This window comes from Saccostrea echinata, unplaced genomic scaffold (assembly GCF_033153115.1).
Source record: "Saccostrea echinata isolate AGI-Se365-2 ecotype Australia unplaced genomic scaffold, CSIRO_AGI_Sech_v1 ptg000049l, whole genome shotgun sequence".
Classification (NCBI taxonomy): Eukaryota; Metazoa; Mollusca; class Bivalvia; order Ostreida; family Ostreidae; genus Saccostrea; species Saccostrea echinata.
Genome location: NW_026889798.1, coordinates 1,449,059 through 1,473,595, shown reverse-complemented (window position 1 = coordinate 1,473,595; position 24,537 = coordinate 1,449,059). Strand labels below are relative to the sequence as shown.

General features: G+C 32.1%; 1 protein-coding gene across 3 annotated transcripts in view; it reads left to right on the top strand.

The window, feature by feature from the left end:
* The first annotated feature begins 1,593 nt into the window (after window positions 1–1,593).
* The window catches only part of LOC133203215 (synaptotagmin-7-like), a 76,637-nt gene continuing 53,693 nt past the window's right edge, over window positions 1,594–24,537 (top strand). The window contains exon 1 of one of the 3 annotated variants that reach the window (XM_061339045.1): window positions 1,594–1,871. In XM_061339045.1, the coding sequence (XP_061195029.1) occupies window positions 1,594–1,871 (278 nt within the window). Of the gene's footprint in view, window positions 1,872–16,522; window positions 16,799–24,537 lie in introns of those variants that run through there. The other 2 variants (XM_061339047.1, XM_061339046.1) reach the window with 2 other exon arrangements.

Sequence of the window (24,537 nt, the reverse complement as noted above, 5' to 3'; positions counted from 1 at the left end):
TCTCTCATTTTGTTGTCCTCCTTCCTTCTCATTGTTGCCCCAGTGTTGCTCCCACATTTTGTTGCCCTCCTCTCCTCCCATTGTTGCTCTGATTTTGTTACTCCTTCACATTCTTGATTCCTTGAATTGCTGTCCTCAATTTCCCAATCACCTAAAGGGCAAGGATGCAAAGTAGCAAATGTTAGTTCACCATATCATATACAGTTATTAATTTTGATAACATATCAATGATTGATGATTGGCATTTCTTTCATCTCTTCATTAATTATTATTTGCTTATTATATCCAGATGAAGCCCATGAGAGGTGCATCTAATTTGTTTTGTTTTATTTGGCAGGTACATCAATTACATTTTTACAGAAATGACTATGCATTTTTGTGCAATATGGTATGAAATGCTGACACTTTTTGTACATTCTTGGCTATCAAGATGATTATAAGTCAGCTTTCTTGAGGTCCTTCAGATTGTGTTTGTGATTGAGCCTGGATTTTGCATGTTACTTTTTATGTGTAGGACATTGATTTTATAGAATTCAAAAGAATTATGGTGTGATAGTGATGGGACCATTTCCTATACTCTTAACCTTATAACAATATACAGACTGAAGCGTAATTTTTGACAGAGTTGGAGTGGTGGAAGAGGAGTTATTATAATCCTGTCCTACGGGGGGCTTAATATTATTTTGTCTTTAATAAGGAATATTTTCAGTCTCTGTGCATCATATTCTGATCAAAATAGTTTGTGGAACTCTGCATGTTGAATTTTAATGTCACAGCTTTGATCCAGGGCACATTCAAGGGTATACATGTATCTGGAGGATAGAGGAAGAATTTTACAGGGAGATTTCAAGCTTAAAGGATGTATTATGGAAAGTGCTACTTTTTAAATTATTTTTATTTGACTCTGAGGCATTCTTCAGAGAGTTTAAACTGCCTATTAAGAGCTCACTTGAATTACATCGGTATATTTTAATTTTATTGTTTGATTTTCACTGGTTGAGTATTTACTAACCATGGCATAAACAGTTGAACTTCATTATTTCAAACACTGACATTTTGTATACCAAGAATATTGATGTAACGTGCATTGGCATTCCCAACTGCTTTTTCCTAATTTTTTTTTACCCTTGTTATCTCAAGTCCTTGGATGTCTTGAAGTTTTATCTTTCTCCCCTTGAGTTTGTGATAACAAGGTTTTACTGTACATGCATAAATACAAAGTAGCTGAGGGAATGTTGTAACTGAGATGTTAACTACAGATTGAGATACTGGGCATTATCATTCAAGGTTATAAAATCTGACACTAAATGAGAAGGTAAATTGAGAACCATTTGCAGCCAAAATGAGACATTAACCAAACTTGATCAATTTCTTGTTCATATTATACTAAACAAAGAAAAATCAGGTATGAAGTCACTGTGACAGAAGAAAGCTATCTTTAAAATTTGGTGGGTAGCGTATCTCTTGTTTCATGCATGAAGTTTGTCAGATTTAGTGGTTTCTACATTAAGACCATTTGATAAAGTAAGTGTGTGTGGTTGACTAACAGATTATCTTTATTAATCATATTGATTCTATCGTTTTGTTATAGACATGGAGGACTCGGGACAGGTCTTCCTGGCCATCATCAGTGCATTAGGGTCAATGGTGGTGCTGGTGGTGGCAGTATTGTTGTGTGGGTGGTGCCTCAAGAAGACAGATGATGATGATGATGATGAACTAGACAGCTCAGACATTCTAGCACAGAAATACACCGCTGTGGCGCCTCACGATTCGGATGAGTCTGATGGAGTCCGGGTGCTAAATAAACGATCCTGGGAAGCAAGACCCTCCATGCATGGCTCACCAATGCTTGGAAGAGAAAGTGTCAGGTACTGTATTTGTATGTAATTTGTATAACTCTAAACATACTTTTTCGCTGCATCATAATTCCGTGGAATCACAATGTCTGTTCAGTCCAGAATTCTTTGCCTTTTTACATGAGCTGGTATGTCTTAAATGTAATTTAAGTATGCTGTGACAAATTTCTGTGGAAAATTTGTTTTTGTATGCATAGCGTAAATTAATCACGTGGAAAAAAGTACAACTACAGTTGTTCCTATGTGTATATATGGCACTTCTTTTCAAAAGAGTTACAATTGGTTCATAAAAGAAATTGGATATGTAATACTTCTGTATGATGCTTTGTGAATTCAAAGTAGAAGGTATAATTACAATAAAAGTAAAGTATGTGGATTAATGATAATTCATAAATGGAATTTTTTTATCCCCCCCCCCCCCCCCCCACCCACCCACCCACCACCACCATTGCACAAATCTGTATTTTTTTGTGGAACTGCATGACTGCAATCAAAATCTGAATGATGTATTGAGGCTAGGTTCACTGATTTCTGTTAAGTATTCTGTGTGTGATATTTTTATTAGTCCAAGTGTACATACAGCAAAATGTACAATAGTTTGACAGCATTTTGAAATTGTTATTTTGACTATATGCAAACAAGAAAATTTCAAATTTCAAATTATACATTGCTTTTAAAATACCTGTTTAAAAGTAAAATTTGAAATTGCGTGTTGTTTTACTTAACCATTTCAGATGAATTATAGGGAAATATCATTAGTTTGCTTATCTTAAACTAATGTCAACATATGGTTGAAATTAAAGGTTATCTTATTAACCTTAATTGTAAGTCTCTATACTGCTGTACATTTCAGTTGCAGTATAAATTTTAGCTTAAAATTTTGATTTCTGTATGTTGGATTGAGTAAAATAATCTTTTATTTCCAATTTTTTAATATTGGTTAAATCACAAGATGTAAATTGCAATACCAAGGGAAAACTTTTGTCTCTTGGTCTCCACTTTGTATACTTGGTCATCTTATGTGATAAATATTATATTCAGGTTTGGATCCCACAATAAAATAAAATTCCCATTTGATTTTGAATAAAATATTCCAAAGCTTGATGTTCATCATTTATTTAGAAGAAAGGAAGTTAAATGAGAATTTTTTTTTCAGTAAAAATTGAAATGAAAATTACAATGACATTACCGCAATTAAATGCCAAGAAATTTAATACCAATAACATTGTTTTGACACTTTCATGTAAACTGGATATTGTGTGCCATGGAGTAATTATTTCAGTCTTTGCTTTTGTTGATTGTTAGTGTCAATTACTAAAACAGATACCTTGCAGGTTAATTGCAATGTCCTCCTCTAGGTGGGGTGTTTTATCATCTTCAAAGATTACAATGATAGCTAATGACACACACTACACAGTCACATGAGCAATAGATGAAATTGCTTTTGTCTCAGTTATAGTGAATTGCTTCAATATGTTAGAATTTAAAAAATTAGTTTAAATGTTAGTTTGGTATGTAAAAGATGGGATTAGAATACTTAAGTAGAAATTGTGATAATAAGTCATATGTCTGACTCGGAATTAAGACCTCAGAGTCTGATCTACTTTCTATCTATGAACTATGCAGACAATGATAATAAGAGATCATACTGGACATTAATAACTTCTTTGCCAGCATGGCACATTGGTGAGAAGGTCATGCTTTAGAGTAAATAATCTTCGCAACATTGCAAGATCAAACCCACTGTAGGAAGTGGAGACCAGTTGCTGGATGAGACTATTGAAAAAAAGGTCCCTTGTCACAGTAGGTGCTGGCACAAAAAGATCCCTTACTACTAAATGGCCATAAGTTCCGAGTACAGGTCTAAAGGAGATAGGTGAACAAGGTGTGCAGAATGCTTATAACTTCAGATAAAATCTTACTCAGTTTGTGAATTTAGTATGTAGAGTAAAGTTGTCATTATTGAAATTTATGAAATTATAACAAACAAAACTTTTCGAGGAAAATTTTCTCGGGAAAATTATATTCTGTTATTAAAAAAATTATGTGGTATTTGTGGGGTTCGAACCCTAGCAATAAAAATCCTGAGTATCATTTTCCTTTGAGACTAACATGCTAACCACTACACTACACAACTCCCTATAATGTAAATAGTGACATTTAAATCGTGTTTGTGATGTGACCCTTGACTAAATGTACTTTTAGAATTTCTCGGAAAGATACGAATGTTGTATTTTTAAGGTATAGTGGGTATCTGATCCATGTTATTGTTAACCAAAAAATGTATATTTTTCTGCACACTTTGAGGATAAACTTTCAGAAAATGGAGCGAAGACCCACTCATATCGAAAAGTTGTGTTAATGTATGAAAAAATGATCCTTTTTGCACTCTTTAGTGTGTGCTTGCTATTTCATATGCAAATAATTTCAATCTTTGTGAGATTTTTGCAGATTGTGGAGATTTTACATCAAGTATACTTTAATGTTAGATGAAAAATCAAAGAAAACTTTGTTATAATTTTGAGATTTAATTTTTCACCTTCATATTTGTTGCACCATAGGCACTATAGGCACTATAGGCTCGCCTTGTTCACCCATCTTCTTTCAGCTTTAAGCTTCCACTTGGTGGCTTTCCAACGTAAGTGAAAGATTCTGGTAGGAAGCACATAAACAAACATTTTCTTATGGGTGAAAGCTCAGGACCACGGTAAACTAGGATGAAAAGATATACATGTATATGTACATATATATTTTGTGGAGATTTTCATATAAATTTATTTTTTGAAGACAAATGCATACTACAAAGTTGTCCACACAGACAAATAAATATGTGATATTTTCATTTAACAGATCACTTTTGTTTTGATTTAGCAAATAATATGTATGAAAGAGTATTCTCGCATGAAAGCTAATTTTTATTGTTAATCTTTGAAACATTTTTCCTTTGATGATTTTATATGCATAACATAAGTTAATTAAAATAGTGCTGAAAATGACGAAACGTAAATTGTCATTTTATTCTGTATAAAGCACCGTCAAATGAAGACAATGAGAGACAACTCTAACTAAAGTTCTCAGTTAAGAATGTTTTAAGAATTAAAGGTAATCGCACGAAAATGTGCATAATAGTAAAGAAATCTCATGAACTTTTGATTTTCCTACTCAAGGTAATTTGTCCAGAAACACTTATAAGTAGATGAGATTTTTAAAATAAATGCTATCGTTTATTTTCTGCCTTTAAGTGTTTCTAGATAAATTGCGCATATTGGTGTGTATTTTATACAGCATGTGAAACTCCTAAGTACGGTACATTATATGAGAAAATTACAAATAATGCGCGGTAAATATTGTTAATAACTGATCGATAAAAAAAACCTACCAAAAAAATCTGATGTCTTTTTACTGTATTCACTTATATTTAAATGGGTAGAAGATCAGAATTCAAGTCTAATTTGCAAACACCTATTTCATTTATTTCATCCATTGTTCCAAAGACCAATAGAAACCAAAAGGTACAAGTACATTTGTATGCAGAAATATGGCCTGTACCTTTGGTTGAAAATGAAAGTGAAGAGCAAAAACTCAAGACGACTCTTCGTGAGTTTATTGTAAAGACAGAACACATGATTGTTTAAAAAAATAAAATTGTATCCTTTATAAATATCACAGTTAGATAAAAGATTTGCACCAAATTTATATTAGTTGATTTTTGTCATATGTATTAATGGTTTTATTAAATAAAACCACAGTATACAAGATCACTTTTCAGTACCAGATTTACATATTTTCTGCACTTGATATTCAGAAGACGATAGTTGCAGAAATTCAGGTTAAGCCTTTTACTCTGTGTTTTTAACAATCAAGAAAGATTTAAAAAAAAAAATAAGATAACGCAGGACCTTGGACCTCCGGTCACAACAGTTATTTCCTCTACTTTAATGTATACTAGTCTACTAATGATACATATGGACGGTCTTACTAGCATGTAGTATCACCATTCTAACTATTTTGGACGGAGTGTACGTGTATTTGATGCTCATACCTTAGCTTTACCTTCAGTACCATGTGTCTTTTTTTATCCGAGTGTGTAGAAAAATACTTTCTGGTTGGAAAGAAAATAAATCAAGGTGACGTGCATTTTATTGCAGTGCTTTTCTGAATAAAAAGTCATTTCGAACTATGAACCACTTGAAACGCTTCTATCAGAACTCAGAAGCGTGTGATTGCCATTTACATTGTAGACGTGTTGTATAGCAGATACACAAGGAAAATAACTCTAGCCCACAGTCAAATTGATGGACAAAGATTCCATATGTCAATGCTCGGCGGAGCACTAGCATTTTATCCAATACTTCCTCACAGAGAAACTGAAACGTGAGAGATAAATTGAAGATGATTGCAATATGCATTACCAAAGTACTCGTAAGTGGATAGGCATTTGTCATTCCTTTGGAAACTATTTAGGAATCATTCGTTTGGAAAGCTTTTAAAGAAGTCTGTGTATCTGAATAAGGAGGGGAAATAAAGCATTGGAGCAAACTTTCTTTCCTTAAAACTTTGAAAATCGATAGAAAAATCTGATGTGAATGCTTGTTTTCTTAAACCCAAAAAGTGATCCTCTTGCTAGTTTTCTTAGTTATTTAAGTAATCTATTTAACTATTCTTTTGAACAAATAAATGAATTGGTATAACGTCACCGATTATTTTAATTTCTATCAGTTGGGACTGTTGAAAAGAAAATGAGAGGCAAATTTGATGCCCAAATAACTTTTGGAACCTTTTAAAAATTTGCACCATCAAGATTATATATATCTGAAAGTAACAGTAAACTTTCAATGTGTACATTTGTCTTCACTATCGCCCTCCTCTTTTGTATTATCCTATTGAAATACAAGCATGTGATTGATTATACTCTCGTCAAAAGATCAAAAAGACCAAACAGAAAATCTACATCTTGAAGTTAGGTAGCTGCAGAACTGTAGCGTTATGGTTTTATATATCCGTCTTTGACCATAACGTTACAGATCCCTTAATGCAAATATTGTGCAATTTACGGCGCAAGATTTTCTGCGCACGGTTGGAATGTGTTTCTCCACTTTCCAGCACTGGTCAATCAACACTTGCCAATCCCTAATTCCAGATATATCCAATTACCAATTGATATATTTTATGCACCTCCCAACCCTTTACTACAGACCAATAAATTCGCTTGTTTGGAATTTTCTGCCATCCGACAAAAAGTTCAAAACGAGAGTTTATTGGTCTGTATGGACGACTGAAAAGGGTTAGAAGGTGGATAAAACATGCAGATTGGTTAAATAATATGTCTAGAATTATGGAGTGAAGGTAGATGATTGACCAATGCTGGAAATTAGAGAAACTCTCGACAAACATGCGCAGAAAAAATCTTGCGCCGTAAATTGCACCATATTTGCATTACGAGATCTGTAGCTTTATGGTCAAAGACTAAAATATAAAATCATAACGCTACAGTTCTGCAGCTAGAAGTTTGTTTGTTAATGTTTCTGACCTATTTCCTGCCCATTTCCGGAACAATCGATTGCCTCAGACATAACATAGTAAGATCAGACAATATATAGTATTCAGTGAGTATCATTTGATCTGAGAGTGTATAACATTATATCACACGCCAAATGATTGATTGATTTTTCATCATTTTATGTTCTTTTGGACTAGTTTCGAGGAAGTGAACCTGTGATATTTTTTAAGACATTGTTTAAATCCTATGTATAAATGTATAAGTTCCAATGTTGTAAAAAAAAGCAAAGGATCAATAGAGATTTGTACAATATGATTATGGACATGTTTCAGTGTTAGCCAGTTCTAGTTATTTGTTCTATGTATATAAAAATTCGTGAATTGCATGTGTAGGATCTTACACGTAGGAACTCCCTCAGCGGTAAAATCGGGATAAAATACTTTAAAAATGGGACCAGACAATTCTCCTAGAAATAAAGTAGAGGGTACTCAGTTTATTTCACCATCAGATATTAAGAATTTCTCCTCCTCTTTTTAAAGATGTCTCTGCAGCGAAAGAGAGCTCTAGTTGTACTACTATCTGTTCAAAACAAGGAATATATAAAACGACTCTTTAACATAGAGAAATGCTTAGTTATATCATAAAATTAATTTGATTCGAAATTAATGGCTCTATCATATCTGCAAAGGAAATCTTTAAAGTCTTTATCATTGGTTTTGTCATGAAACCATTACACTAATTGACCATTTCTCCCAAAAGAACCTCACATAGAAAAAAAAAAAACAACTCAAACTTAGGGTTAGATCACTGTTTTGTTAAGGACTAAAGAGAGTACTGCATAATGATATTTTCAGTAATATTTATTTAACACCGGATAATTGTATTTAATGCAAAATAAAAATGTGAATGGAAATGGTATGATACACATCTTTATCTATTAAAGACGATACAATAATTTAATTCTTTTTAAGTTTGACCGAACGACATGCAAGTGATACAAAGTATCTCCAAACTATATATTATGGTTCAGAAATCAGGCAAATCACTGAAGGAGGACCAGAAGTTTACATTCATCTCTAAATTCTAAGAGAACGTTACCTTACTAGTCGATTTACATTTAAGAGGTTTGTGTCTTCACTCTCCGATTTAGTTAAAGAAATTGCGAGAAGTGATGATAATTTAGACAAGAAAAGGCTTATTTTATCTTTATGTAATTATTATTTTTATGATTGTCACGGCGGATTCATTAGTGAATTTTATGATAGAAGTCAAGGCTGAATTGTATTTTGTTGTTGATTCTTCGAAATTTGATTCTTTTTTTTTTCCTGATTTATTGTGGACAGTAGGCCGGTTTCCTTCTCATGAGATTGGATTTCTTCACACCCATTGTACAAGCATTGTGTCACAAAGAATAAAAGCAGATAGTGAAAAGAAAAGAAATAATTGGATTCTCCTCGTTAAAAGGAAAACTGGGTTATATAATTATCTGATATTTATATTACATATATGTCATTAAAAAGTCCATTTGTCTGCAGCAAATTGGAACAGCTCGTTAAATTTGTGGAGGGAAGTTTCTAACTGAATTGAATTGTTCATTTGATTGTTTTCTTCTATCATTATACACTGTTATATACTGACGTATTGTAATGTCTATCAGTAAAGTCTACAGTCCGATTTGGCAAAGCAATTTGTCTGTTTAAAGAGCAATTAATTTCCTTTGATCTATAGATATTAATGAGGGGATACATTGGAAATCGATGATTTGTATTGTTTCAGTAGACTTTCGTGCTTGATTAATGTTCGCTATCTTCGTCTTTCATAACATAGTATTTCACTTGAGTAAAAGAAAGAAAAACATAGCTATATTTGCTGCTTACAGCAAATGAGAAGACTTATGACCACAGTATTTTAAGATATGCTTTCTGACGGGAGTATTTTTGTCTTGATATTAATGATACACTGTGTAAAAATCCCATTATAATCTATATCAGCTTGCTTTTACGGAAACAATGTATGATTTATCTTGTTTTGAAAAGGACTGATTGATTGATTGATTGTATGTTGTTTTACGTTCTATTCGAGAATTTTTCACTTATATAGAGATGTCACCATATACCGTCGAGGGGCTTCAAATTTACCGTGACGGTGTTGTGAGAAAGATGAATTACGAATTTTGGTACATTATTTTCTTGAAAAAAAAAACCCCCAACATTTTACTTAATGATGTAAGAATTTGTATAAATAAGTACTTGTGACATAATCTGGATATTGAATACTATGTATAAAAGTCTTTTGATATTTAAAAGGGCCAAACAGCCATGCATAAATATATTACACCGTAATCTCATTAGACATTGTCTTGATGTAGAAACTAAAGAATGTTATTGCACTACGGTTTTTGAAGATGACATTTAATGTACTTAGTTCATAAGTAGAACATATGTTCTTTTTTTCTTCAAAAGTTGATCGATCTCAATGCAGAAATTTGACCATATTGCTTTTCCGATAAGACAACTGTTGCGATATTTCATAGTCAGTCGATCTAAAGCTTAGACAAAAAATCGGCATTACGATTTCTTGTCGTGCTCTTGGTTAGAAAAAAAAATGAGCGTCCTTCATCGAGGAAACTTTTCAAGGTGAGTAATGATTAAAAAGAGTCATATTACCCTTTATAATGCGAATCTAGAAGTTGATCAATTAGGAGAAGTATCTTGGTAAACGATGATGACATGAAAATGTCATTGTCCTTTGACAACAATCAATTAACTGCGCTTTTGCTCATCCGACGAAACTGATATGATAAATGGGAATTATACATGATATGAAAACGCACTCTATGGTAAAATTCCCAAATCGATACATTCGTTTACTTATTTTCCTACATGTTTTATTTCTACCGTGAATGGAAGGTGAAAATCTTTGTAGATGTGAGCATTTTGAGGTACAGGGTGTTTCAGCAAACATGTCCCGACTTTGCGGTTTCAACATAAAGTTGGACAGTATTAATGTAAGAAAAAAATTGCAAAAATGAAAACCACATTATCAAACAATTTTATCAATATGAAAGTTGAAGTGATGCCAAATCAATTATTTTTTAAGACAGGCATTTTTAAAGTTTGAACTTCAGCAGCAGTTTTCAATTTAACAACATTTTTTATGTGTTTGAAAAAGCTGCAATGTTTGTAAGTCAGCATCCTCATTTTGTCTCTGAAGTCCTGTACGGCATATATTTTGACATCATTTGAAAAGTCTGTTTCCTAGAAAGATGGTTTTCATGTGAGTACTTCTTTTTTCAAAATCTTATGCACTAGACTTGGTGATATTGGAGATTTTCTGTTTGTGTTGATTAGTTCAAAACATCCATAGATCTATTTTTGGAGGAAAAAACCTGACAACCTGATTTTTGAAGATGTAATCAAAACTTCAATATGAAAAATATAATGAAGTTATTTTATATTGTTTACATCACAATTATATTGCCAGAAAATGTGCTATGAAATAAAGTTATAGATTTGTAAATATTTTATTATTGTGCGAAAATATCGACATCAAAAGTAGTTGGGGCATGTTTGTTGAAACACCCTGAATTATAACTTTCGAAGTTTTTCTTCCTTTTGTTCAAATGGATAATTGTGTAGAAGAATTTACTTACATTATTTGAACAGTTAAGTATCTTTAAGCAATGTTATACTTATTGTACTAATGGCAACGTACTTTATAATGTAGAAAACAATGTGCTAATAGATTTTAAAGCAGCTCCAGTAAAAATGCTCCCAGCAGACTCAATAGGTGGGCTGCTGCACCTGCATAATCATCATTAATCGTGGGAGACCAATGTCAATGGATTTGTGGATGACCTTTTCAAGGAATTAATACCCCAAAGAACAATTACTTTGTCAATGCATCAAGTGATAGAATCTTCCATACGAGTTACCCACGAAATAACTTTTCAAGGAACCAGTATAATTGTGGTTACCCACGAACATTGTCCCCCACTAATTAATATGATTCCATAAATATTAAGTGTATTTCTAATTATGAAAACCTCTTTTGAGTTTTTTTAAAATAAATCTTGATGATCATGTCAAAAACCTGATATGTCTTTAACCATCTTGAATTTAAAAAAAAAAATCCTAAAGTTAAGATCAAATGAATATATTCATGTCTGTACATATAGTATCTTATTATTTAAAGTGAAAATAATTTGAATGATGGATTTCCTAGGTTTACATTTTTTCCAAGCAAATTTCTATATTGTTGGAAAAAGCAAACAATAATAAGAAATGTATTAATGAAATTATTCCTTTTCCATTTAAAGTTGATGAAGTTAGTCTTCAAATTTTTATAAGGAACATGAACTTTTTTGTTGTCATGAAAACTAATAAAATATCAATTTCTTTGATTACTTTAAGGATAAATGTATGTCTGCAAATTTATTGTTTTCCATTCTTTCCACTAAAGAGACTTTTATTAAGGAATTCCCGTCGCACTGAAAACATTATGTACATAACCCTTAGCATCTATCAGGAATCATCAGCAGCTATAGGAACTGCCAGAAGCCGTCGAAATCTGTGCAGATTCTGGTGAACGTTGATAACACGATTGAAATAGAACGGCATTTTAACGACATCCCAGAGACTTGGTTACCAGTCACATTGAATAGAGCTGCAATATATCACACTATTCGATTCAAAACAACCAAATTTCTTTGCATGAGAAAGTGTTATGAAAGAAGAAAAAAAAATATAACTTCCTTTTAGCTGAGTTTTCTTTATATCCAAATTCGCTATAAGTAAGTTTTACTGTATAAAATTCACACTTGCATACTTTAATAAGAGGAAAACAAATCCATTCGTGATAAAACAAGTAAGTAATAAATTTTATTTAGCATTTATATTAAGTGATAGTGAAAAAGTATACAACATTTGGCTCCGATCACCATTTCAACTTCGGTATAACTACAAAACTTTACTGCATGAGAGGAAGGAGAGAGTTAACTGATTATAGATATACACCAGGAAGGTTATGGATGACCCGGTGGAAAATTCTTCTGTTGAATAGTAAGGATATGAAAAGTGGGAGGCAAAAATCAACTTTAGACAATATTAGCCGTGCCGCGTCAAACCTAAGACCTAAATATAGGTAGTGATTGTTCCTTCACCAAGCGCCGGGGACTAGAAGTGAAAATCACGGGTCTTTAAGATGAGACCTTAAAAACCGATGTCCCATGTCACGGTAGGCGTTGGCACATTAAAGAACCCTCACTGCCCAGTGGCCCTGAGTGCCGAGGATTGGTCTATAGAGCTAGGTTCACTTTATGCATAAAATGGCCCTATCCTTATATCAATTAATTGACTATCACCCTCTGTCCCATTTCATATATCAAAATAAAGTAGGGACTTTGTTCTTTCATTTCCTATAACAAAATTTCCTTTTGAAAATCCAGGTATTGGAAAACAGTCTATTAGAAAATGCAATTTCTTGAATTTTGCAGAAAACATGCGTATTTGACTATCTTCAGCAAAGAATTAAAATATGAGCACAGCCCACGATCCAAAAATTAAAACATGTTTTATGATCTTCAGAAATAGATCTTTCTTTATGTACTTGCATATTTTGGACCATTAGCCATTGAACGGCATACGGTGACTTCTCTTTATGAGTGAAAAATTCTCGAATGGGACGTAAAACAACATACGATCACTCATAATACATTGTCATTTTCTAATTTAGGAATAGTTTATTGAGGAGAGGGGAGTTAGGCTTATCAAGTAAAACTGTTTCATCTGCTTATGATATATCACATGCAATCTTATCACAAGAAAAAAGCGATCTGCCACCATGCACATAGACTCACTTCTTATTTATCTAAGTTTATTTGGTGGAATATTACTTCCTTTCCCTTTTCTCAATGATATTGATAAAATACTCATAGGTAACGAAAATTTTCAATATTAATACTTTTGTGATCTTCCATTTAAGATTTAACTTTTAAATACAGGCACATTTGGTGTGACAAGTCGACAAGGGACGCTTACTCCTCCTGGGCACCTGATCCCACCTCTGGAATTTCCGAGGGTCCGTGTTTTATGTCCTGTCCACAGATTGTATTCTTTGTCATTTTTTTTTTTTAGATCGATCACTGTTCGTTCATCTTTTTCATTGGATATTTATAGAGAAGTTGTAAAAGTTAGAGAGGTAGTGTACTAAAATATTTGTGCTTTAGCTCTTTCAAGGTGTTGATGTGGTCATGCATAATTCAAGTAAGTACGATGAGCCGCAGAAGATCATTCACTTTAATCTAGGAACCTCTCGGAGGTCGACGCTCTTCTGTTTATTAATAAAATGCAGATATTGCCTGGTTTTTATGTATATTGTAAATGTGAGATTATGTTGTTATTATTTTTTTGTTGTTGTAAAGGAGCATAAATATCATGTAAAGTGGACATAAAGGGGTCATTCACAGCGATGGGGTAATGCTCACACTATATAAAATGATGAAGAGGCAAACATTTCTTCTGTTCTTTAATATTGTATATGCATCATTTGCATTTAACTTAGCTCCTTAATCTAATATAAAGGATTAAACATGACTGTATTAAAAGAAATATGTAGTGAAAAATCTTTTTGTCCTTTATCCTGAAAAGGAAATTTAAGTTTCACTTGATTTGTTTTATTTACATAACTTTTATGTAAGGAAAAGGCAAATGCAGAACTCTTGGATTATTAAAAGAAAATTAGATTAAAAGATGATTGGACAAATAAGAAAAATATCAGAACTCATCCATGTCGCCTTTTTTGTTGAAATATGGGTTAGCATCATTATATTTACTTAAAGCTGAACATGATTCGTAAATGCAATGTGTCCGCCATTTTTGTTCGGATTCTCGCTACATCTGAGGACCCCTATATAAAGGGCCTGACTTGGACACTGTTCAGTATAATCAGTCGACACCGGTGTAGACGGACGTATGCTATACAGCACTCGGTAGCGACAAAAATAACTAATATCTCGTCTAATACAAAAGAAACTTACAATTATAGTTGTACAGGTCAGTGCAGTATACAAACAAACATAGATACACGTAACTAAAATAAAATGTAAACAAAGGTAATGCAAGATAACCAGCACGAACACGGGTCGCCATTCCACGCCGATACCCGTGACAATAAAGCAGTCAGGTGTTGATGTATCGTAGATATAATATCGAAAATGGCGTATGCCTATTTACGAGTCGTGTTCAGCTTTAACAATACAAAAGAAACAGGGAATATATATATATATATATATATATATATATATATATATATATATATATTAAAAATAATGATTGAAATCAACAGCATTTCTTACTTCAAATCATTTCATTTTCCTATCCTTACAAAAATCAAAGTAATATTGCCCCATCTAAACGTTCAATTTTCCAGAAGAAAAACAAATTGGATCTTCTATCTTGAAAACAAAGTAAAATATCTTTAAAGGTATGGACACGTTTACACAGTTATAGGTATAGATGATCGAAGTATAATAATTTTATTTTCGAAGGTTAGTTGTTGTGGCACATGGCACGCTACCTTGCACCTCAAGTTATGGAAATTATTAAGAAAGTTCTTGCATAAGAAGAAAAGATTTTCCTCTCTTTAAACTTTTTAAAATTATATAAGCAAGTATACAACTGCCATAATTAAATTAAGAACAATAGACAAACATGCGCTGACTATACATTTAGTTCAGTAAAAAAGTGAATGTTCTCATATTGTATGAAGATTCAGTAATTCGTGTTTACCCCATGCTTGTAAAAAGGGATTCGCACTTCGTAAACACAAACTTTTATTTATTGTAATTACGTAAAGTGGCAGTTTAGATGTTGACCACCTTTGTAATTGAAAGAAAAATGCTCTTTTTGAAAGTTGATTTTGTCGCAAATTTCGTATGTTGTTAAGTGCAGTCATTCTTTCATCTTTACAGCGTTCATCGGTTTTACTTGTGTAAAAGAAGTGCTAGTGTTGCATTTTTACATACCCTGTGACTCACAGTCTTTAGCTATAAAATTGAAAGCAATGTAAAATACACATGCTTTGATAATAAAACTACACATTTATTGACAAAAATATTGATGAAGAAGGATGAAAGATGGATGTCGCTGTATGTTTTCGTTCAAGGGAATTGCCGTAGGGCAGACAATTCTTTTCTTTTATCAGTTTGATTTCTTCTCTTTATATTGTCGCTAATGCTGTCTTTATATTCTTTGGGGGTTAACTATCGAATGTTACAATCTATACAAAGATTGAAGGAGAGAGGACACTGATCAATAAGCTGTGTTGGGGATTATGTACAGTTGATAGTGTTTGGAGGCCTTTTTATTTTAGAAATAGCTCGGAAAAATGAACATTATCTCCAACATCAACCTTAGGTGGATATGAAAAGAAATTTGACTTATGTTTACCCCGTCATAGGGAAACTTTTTCTGGACGTTGGCGTTTTATTGACTTTTTGAGATGGAGAAGGAATAGAAAAAAATTATAGTGACTGTTGAGAAAAAGGAAATTTAGATAAATTGTGGCAGGTTTGGGAATTTTAATATTCTTCTTTCAGGAGCCGATATGCCGATGTTCTGGCAGTAATTTTGTTAATGCTAAATATCATGCATAAATCACGTAATATGGGATTTACTATCTGGTTGAAACCACTGCCTGTTATTTTTGTTCGATACTTTGCACAGTGGTCAGGAAGATACGTTGTCTCTTCCTATGAAATGGAATGCTCTTCGTCACTGTTGAAACATAACAATGCATTACCATCCGGATTTCATTTCTCTTCAAATAAAGAAATCGATGAGAAATATTAATTGGATTTGACTTGTCATTAAAGTTTAAGACAGCAGGCTGTGTTTAGGACATGCTATTAATTCTTACCCACAGGAAAGGCTTAGTAACTTAGCCGAAAGTTTAATTTGAATGGTGTAAGATTGCATATTGATTTGGAAAAAAAGGATTTGTCTTCATGAAGGAAAAATGTGTCTCTTTGAGTCTTCTGGCTTGATTTGGTAAGCTTCACCGCTAGAAGATGAAGACACTGATATGCAGTTTTCGGCTTTGACTTATTACAGTTGCCATCGAGATGAAACTCATTTGGATTATCTAGGTGACATCAAATGATATTGTTATCGCTAATGGTGAATGGCAATCAGTGATGCATAATTCATTCCTGTGATTCTCGAGGCGATAACAGAAAGTTAAATTCTGCAGAGTGCAACTCGTACATACATGTACTAGAACTTAGTAACAAATGAAGGACTCCCTATAAGTAGCCATTGGATTTTATTCATGATATTCATGTAACATTGGAATATTTTTAATGTGATATTTTTTGTCTGATTTTGATTGGTTTGGTTGACCTCATGATGGCATGGTCCTGCATCAACACAGGGACATCCAGGTAAATTTAGACATCGATTTCAATAGTTTTCATGCATGCAATCAATATAACTCACGGGAGGTTTTCATACTAATCGGCCTCTTTGATTTAACCTAAGCATTTCCAAACTTTTATTGTCCTGGGACTTGTTCAGATCGATTTTCTGATTTTCTAACATTAAGTGGAAAATTAACGGATTTTTTGATGCAGTTGGAGACAAATAGATTGATTTATTTGTTTTAATTGTGAAGGCATGGCCATTATGGAAATGGGAGTCATTAAATGAAATTAAGTAGTTGTTAAAGAATACAATTGCCTCATAAAAGTCAACTATTTATTGTTAAAGATATTTAAACAGTAATGATCCAGCATACGAGTAAAAATAACGAAGTCATTATTGTTTTCTTGTGCGAAGTTTAAAGTCCGTGCAAGGACATCCAAAATTCAAGTTGTTAATACTGAGGCCTTGGTTATTGAACATTCTCTTTGATATATCTGTAATTGAGTAGATTTTATCCTGATGGTTGATGGAACTGCATCACTGGAAAACAAACCTCTATGCAAACATATTTTGTGAAATTGACTACCATCAGCGCATTGTTATTTTCAAGAACATCAATTCTATCTTTTTGCATAGAACTAAACTATCAATGTTGTCTTTGGAAACGAGCACATTTATTCAAAACTTGTCAGCCTTAAAGGGGCCTAGACACAGTTGCATTGGTTACAATTTTAAATGTTTATTGTTTTAAAAAATAAACTGAAGTTTAATGATTTGAACTTAAATGGACATTCTAAGAATTCAATGACAACGGCATTCTTCAAAAAATCACGTCAAACATTTGTGTATGTAAACAGAGCACGAGCTCTATTATTGTTAATGTTAACGGTTTACAGGCTGTGTTCAAATTGTTTAGTCTGCACACATCACTTAGCACGGATTAACAATACTGGTGAGTTGGTTTTGCTTTCTCGCATTTCTACTCTGAATTTTCTGGATTGTAGTTTTCATATTTTCATTAAAACTCAGCAAAATTTCTACTTTTTTTAAGTATCATGGATAAAGTTTACTTTGTGAAACTGCAAGAATGTGTCAATCAACCACGTCCCGAAATTCGTAGTTATAATAATTTTAAGATAAAAAAAAGGTTTCTAAACACACTTTCAATATATTTCGATGTGAAATGTTCTAGCAACGTATAAATCATGATATTGTATTGGAAATTTTAAAAATTATGAACTTCAAATCTGTGTCCCAGCCCTTTTAATCATACTTAAAGCGACTATCGTTTCGATGTCTCTTTTCTCCGAGCCCTGAATGTTAAGAGGATTATAAAATGTTAGTTCCAGAAGTCCGTGACAAGGACATATGACAGGTATTTATTAAAGATGCGCTTGAGATTCTGGAGTCACGAAGGATAGCATATTTTTAGGATGAGCTCCATGCATGATTGTAATTGAAACAGGTCTCACATTGACAATTTAATTTTGTTTTTTTTTTTTTTTTTTCGATAGTATGTCGAATGTCCAGAAGCATCTTTGGAAAAAAAATTGATTGTTTGTTTAACGTCTCTTTCGAGAATTTTTCACTCGTGTTGAGACACCAACACTTGCAGATGGAGGGCTGCAAATTTAGACCTGTACTCGGCACTTACGACCTTTGGGCAGTGAGGGATCCTTTTCGTGTCAGCATATACTGCGACACAAGGCCTCGGTATATACGGTCTCATCCGGAGGACCAATCTCCATGTTTCACAGTGGATTCGAACCCGCGACGTAAGGATCAACTCGTTATGCTGCGACTCTAGAGCAAATGTTCTAACCACTGCGCCACAAGGGTGACGGAAAAAAGTACTTCAGAAATATAGCAAATGGTTAATAGTATAGTAAAAACATTTCAAAATGTTTGCGCTCTGCATTAAATCAGGGTGGTGATAAAATTTCCAATTATGCAATTCATTCGACTAAATATTGACATGTACACTTCTACAAAACAAAATGGATTAGGAAAGTTGCTCGAGCTCGTTATCTTACACTTACAGTTCACCTAGGTGGTAATTTCTGTATTAATACGACAGTAAGTAAAAGATAAATTTCAATTTAATATGATTTTTGTGACATTGACCTTTGGTGCAACTCCTTTTTCTTTAGTATATATGATTAAAATATGACTTAACAAGAACTTAATCATTAGTAGCTACATTACGACTCCTGGGATCATGCTTAAGTTGATGATTATACACAAGGACACCTCTGATTATAATTTCTGATGCCGTTGACCGTCATTTTACCCAGGGAGTTATTGGAGACGGTGATGATGAGGAGAATCGATGTCCCAGACTATATTTTCACAGATAATTATGTGTACAGCGAAGACTATAGTGTCAGGTAGTGGGTTAATCACAAAAATGTTATTCGAGCGGATGATTTTTTTCTCTTATAACACATACAAACCGTTCAGAATAGAAACAAGAAAGTTGATTAACTAAATATAACTTACTGTAGAAACAAGAACGTTTAATTAACTAGATATAACTTATTGTTGAAATAAGAAATTTTAATTGACTAAATATAAGTTATTGTAAGATTTCTTGCAGCTCTCAACTCCAAAAAAAAAAAAAAAAAAAAAAGGAAAAAATAAGATTGAGTTCTTCCTCCATATTTATATTTTGTTGAATGTAGTTAGTTGTAGGCCAGAAAGATTAAAGATATTAACAATTAATACAGTTCGATTTTCAATACAAAAATCAAGATATGCATGAAAAATGGAGATAGAAATCGCTGCAACAGCTACTGTAAGAATTGCCTTTGCCAGATGGTAGATATTTACGCTAGGATCTCAACTTGTTCTTTCTCTAACAGTAAAGGAGCCTGATGGATGGCAGCCAAACTCAGAACAAATTAGACTGCCGTATACAGTAATGTCAATGTTTCACGCAACCCTGTGGCTAAGAGCTGATAATTCACGAGGAGAAAAACCAACAAATTGGCTTTTTGCTATGCTTATCCTTGCCCTGTTGATACATATGACAGAAAGCTATGATTGATTAAGGAAGAGGGGGATTCTTTTTGCAAGACGTTCATATTGGGAATATATCTAGTTGATTATCAACCAAAAGTTTATCCTTGGAGCTCGAAGTGTTTTTTTTTTAAATTAGTAAATCTTAAAAATCATTTTTTATTTTAAAGATAGAAAATATTTTCATGTAACATTTGTATTATCTGTTGTTTCCCTTTTCAATATCAGTAATATTACACAATATATATATATATTTTTTTTTTTTTTTTTTTTTTTTTTTTTTTTTTTTATTAATACCAATTGTCACACACATGTCTATAATCTGGAAAAATTATAATTGTGACAACTGAGAGATAGAGAGAGAGAGAGAGAGAGAGAGAAAGAAAGAAGGAGAGAGAGGGGAGGGGGTTGAGAATGGTAAAAGAAGAGCATGATCAAAGATAAATGTCTGTTCATTAAAGTACTGGTAAGAGTATGTCCAAGGATTGTGCAAAATATCTTTAAGTGCCTATTTGCAGGGTCTTACATAAGTGAAAGCCAATTTTTCCATTTATTATTAAACTCTTTAATTTGATTACTTTTTGTTGCGCTATATTTCATGGTAGATAGTAATGTTTTAACATCTCCACGTAATCCTTGTAATCTCAAAACCTCATTACGACATTTAGTTCTGTATATAAATGATTTAATACATAACAGTATTGTATTTAATTCCTTACTATTGGGTATTGGGTTTCCAAGTATGAATGTACAACTATCTATTGGAAATTCTATATTATGAGCTTCGCAAAGAATGGTAAAACTATTTATAAGTTCTTGAACCTTCTGGCATTCCCACATAATATGAAAAATTGTTTCCTCACATGTCTGACAGAAGCTACACAATTTAGTATCTTTCAAACCCATTTTATATAAAATTTTATTTGTAACTAAGATATGTTGATTTATTCTGAATTGTAGCCATTGTAATTTAGAACTTTTTGTACATTGGAAAGGAATTTTGTATAGCATTTCCCATAGGGAATCTTGAATTTCAAAATGTTTACTCCATTTCACTTTTGAGAAAGGTACTACATGTTCTGTATTCAAAATATTATACATAGGTTTTGTTCCTTTTTTAGCTAAACAGAATAATTTTAAATAAAAAGGTAGAATGGGCTTTGGGTTTGATCTTTCTTTGTTTACTTTTTCTACAGCCATAGCTACTTTTATAACTTTCTGTAGACTTGCATAGGTTAAAAAATTGGTTTCTATATTAAATTTTGCTTGAAGTTCTTCTAATTTTAGAAAAGTTCCCTGTTCATCTAACAAATCTGAAATAAATATTACACCATTGATAAACCATTTAGAGTAAAAAATGGGCTTATTGTCAATTTTGAGTTTTTTATTGTGCCATAATGGTTGAGAGATGAAATCTTCCCAGGAATCTATTTTCATTTTGTCTTCTATGTTCTTGAAGGCAATTAATGTATCTTTCCAAAAATTATTAGTTATACTTTTTAAAATTAGTTCAATATAATTTGAGCCAGTATTAAATAATTTTTCAATATTAAAGGCTTTTTGAATAAGTGATCTCCATTTTGAATCCTGGCCATTGAATAGTCTTTTAATCCAAGATGATTTTAAGCCCTTAATGTAGTTATTTATATCGATCATATTCAATCCACCACTCTTATACTCTTGAGTAATTTGTTTTCTTTTTATCTTGTCCACTTTAGATCTCCATAGAAAATTAAACATAACGTTATTTAGATTTTTAACAAAACATTCAGAAGGTGAAGGTAAAGCAATAAAGAGATGGTTTAACTGTGCTATTAGTAGTGATTTAATAAGTGAAATCCTACCCAAGGGAGTTGTACGTCTTTTACTCCATTGTAGTATTATATTCTTAATTTTAACCAATTTTTTGTCATAATTAAGTTTTGGAATTCTAGTTAAGTCCACGTCAAAATAAATACCTAATACTTTAAATTGTGTTGTCCACTGGAAATTCATTTCATTAAGTAATCTTTCATTTGAATACTTTTTGCTTCCTATCCATACTATTTGTGTCTTAGAGAGATTAATTTTAAGTCCTGATAATTTATAAAATTTATTTATTTCTTCAATACAGTTTCTTAGGGATTGTTCTGTTCCATCTAGTATAACTAGCGTATCATCCGCATATTGAGACATTAAATATTCCTCCTCATCAATTTTAATACCTTTAATTTTTTTGTTATTTTTTATTTTTAAAGCTAAAATTTCTGCACATAGTAAAAATAAATATGGTGAAATTGGATCACCCTGACGACAGCCACGGCCTAGTTTAAAAAAATTGGATAAATGACCTGCTTGATTGATAGCTGATACAATATTACATTGAAATACTGAAATCCATCTTCTTAGAGAAGGCCCAAAATTAAAGAATGTAAGAGCTTTATCAATAAAATTCCATGAAACTGTGTCAAAAGCTTTTTCAAAATCAATCATTAACAACAATCCAGGGATATTTCTTTCTTCTGTATAATGCATTAAATCATAAATTAATCTAGTATTTTCACCTATGTATCTTCCGGGTACAAAACCTGTCTGGTCTGAACTTATGATTGTGTTCAAGATATTTTTCATTCGACTTGCTATACAGCCAGAACCTATTTTATAGACAACATTTAGTAAAGATATTGGGCGCCAATTTTTTATAAAAAATTTACTTTTTCCTTCTTTAGGTATACAAGTGATAATTCCCTGTTTTTGTGTTACAGAAAGCTCTCCTTTTTTATAACCATAATTTATTGATCTTACTATGAAATTACCTAGCTGTTTCCAAAACACTTTGAAGAATTCTGTTGTAAAGCCATCGCTTCCAGGACTTTTATCATTTGACATATTTTTTAAAACTAGTAATGCTTCATTCAAAGATATTTCCCCTTCAAGACTATTCTTTTGTGTATCACTAAGTTTTTCTGCAGAAATATCCCAAGAATGATCACTTAAATCAACTTCTGTTACCGCAGAATTAGCCTCATAGAGTATTTTATAATATTTTTCAATTTCCAGAAGAATGTCTCTCTGATTTGTTACTTCCGAATCTATTGATTCATCTTTAATCAATTTAGGGATTATTTTATTTGTATAGTGTCTGTTCTCAAGGTTGAGAAAGTAATTAGTAGGTTTTTCTCCTTCATTCATCCATTTTACTCTAGACCTTATGATATTTCCCATAAGTTTGTGGTCTCTTATATTTTCCAATTCCTTTTTCTTATCATTAATTGTTTGGATATTTTTATCATAGTCTTTTTCCAGATTTTCAATTTCAGACATTAGCTGTTTTTCTTTCTCATTACTTTTTTTCTTTATATAACTAGAAAATGAAATGGTTTTACCTCTAATTTCCATTAAGAGTGTTTCAAGAAAAAGCTGATCATCTATAGTAAACTGAATTTCTGCAGGTGATATATCTTTGATATATTCTTTAGAATATATAGGTAATGCATAATTTTCTTTTGTTTCCTGAATAACTTTGTTGACTGTTTCAATATACTTAATATCTTGAAGAAGTGAGTTATTAAATTTCCACAAACCCTTTCCATGTGTCAGCTCATTTAATTTAATCTTTAAATATATAGGTGAGTGGTCAGATTTATAACTATTCAAAATTTTACTTTCTTCAACACTATTTAAATAAGAACTTGATATAAGAAAGAAGTCTAATCTTGCTTGTTTACATGGGGAAGGTTTACGCCAAGTATATCTTGTTTCATCAGGATTCATTTCTCTATAAATATCACTGAAATTGTAATCAGAAATGATTTCTAAAACTTTACTTCTTGCCTTTGGATTATTAATGTGAAGATAATTGAAATAATCTTTTTCTGGGTCCAAAACTAAATTAAAATCTCCTACCAAAATAACATCTTGATTTGATAAATCTTTTATAATTTCTGATAGTCTTTCATAAAATGAGGGTGTATCCTCATTTGGTCCATATATTGTAATTAAGCTCAGACGCTTGTTTTCAATTGTCAAATCTAGAGCCAAAAGATTCCCTGCATCATCAGATATTTTATTATGAACCTTATGCTCAAAATTATTATTCAAAAATATAGCTACACCTCTTGACTTTGATGAAAAAGAATTAAAATATGCCTCATATCCCCATTCATTTCTTATATCATTTTCCATATCACTTGTAAAATGAGTATCTTGTAGACACAGAATATTGCATTGAAATTGCTTATAATATTGGAGTACATCTTTTCTCTTTTTATAATCATGCAGACCCTGACAGTTTGCTGAAACTACTGTAACACCAGACATGATATATGAAATTGAACTGTTGCAAAACACTTGGACAAACATTCACTTACCATCATTAACTCATAAACATGCAGAATGAGAAACAGAAAAGAAGTTGCTCTAAAGGTAGAAGAGAAGATTGGAGAAGGGTTTAGTAATAAAGACACATGCATCATAGAGAGGTAGATATGGACTTGTTAGAGATTTGGTCGGAAGGGCAGAGACAATTTATAAAAATAAATCATATCGGATATGCCGCCATGAAGATAAAATAATAAACAAAAAAGAGTGAACATTTAAATTCCGGAAAACTACAAATATATTTTCCAAGTCGGAAATTATTTTTAAATCCGGATTTTTGCATTTCTATTGACAAAAATAAAGATTTTTTAAACACAACTTTCAATATTTTAAAATTTGAAATGAAGACGGCATTAATATTCGTATTCTCTCATGAAAAGAA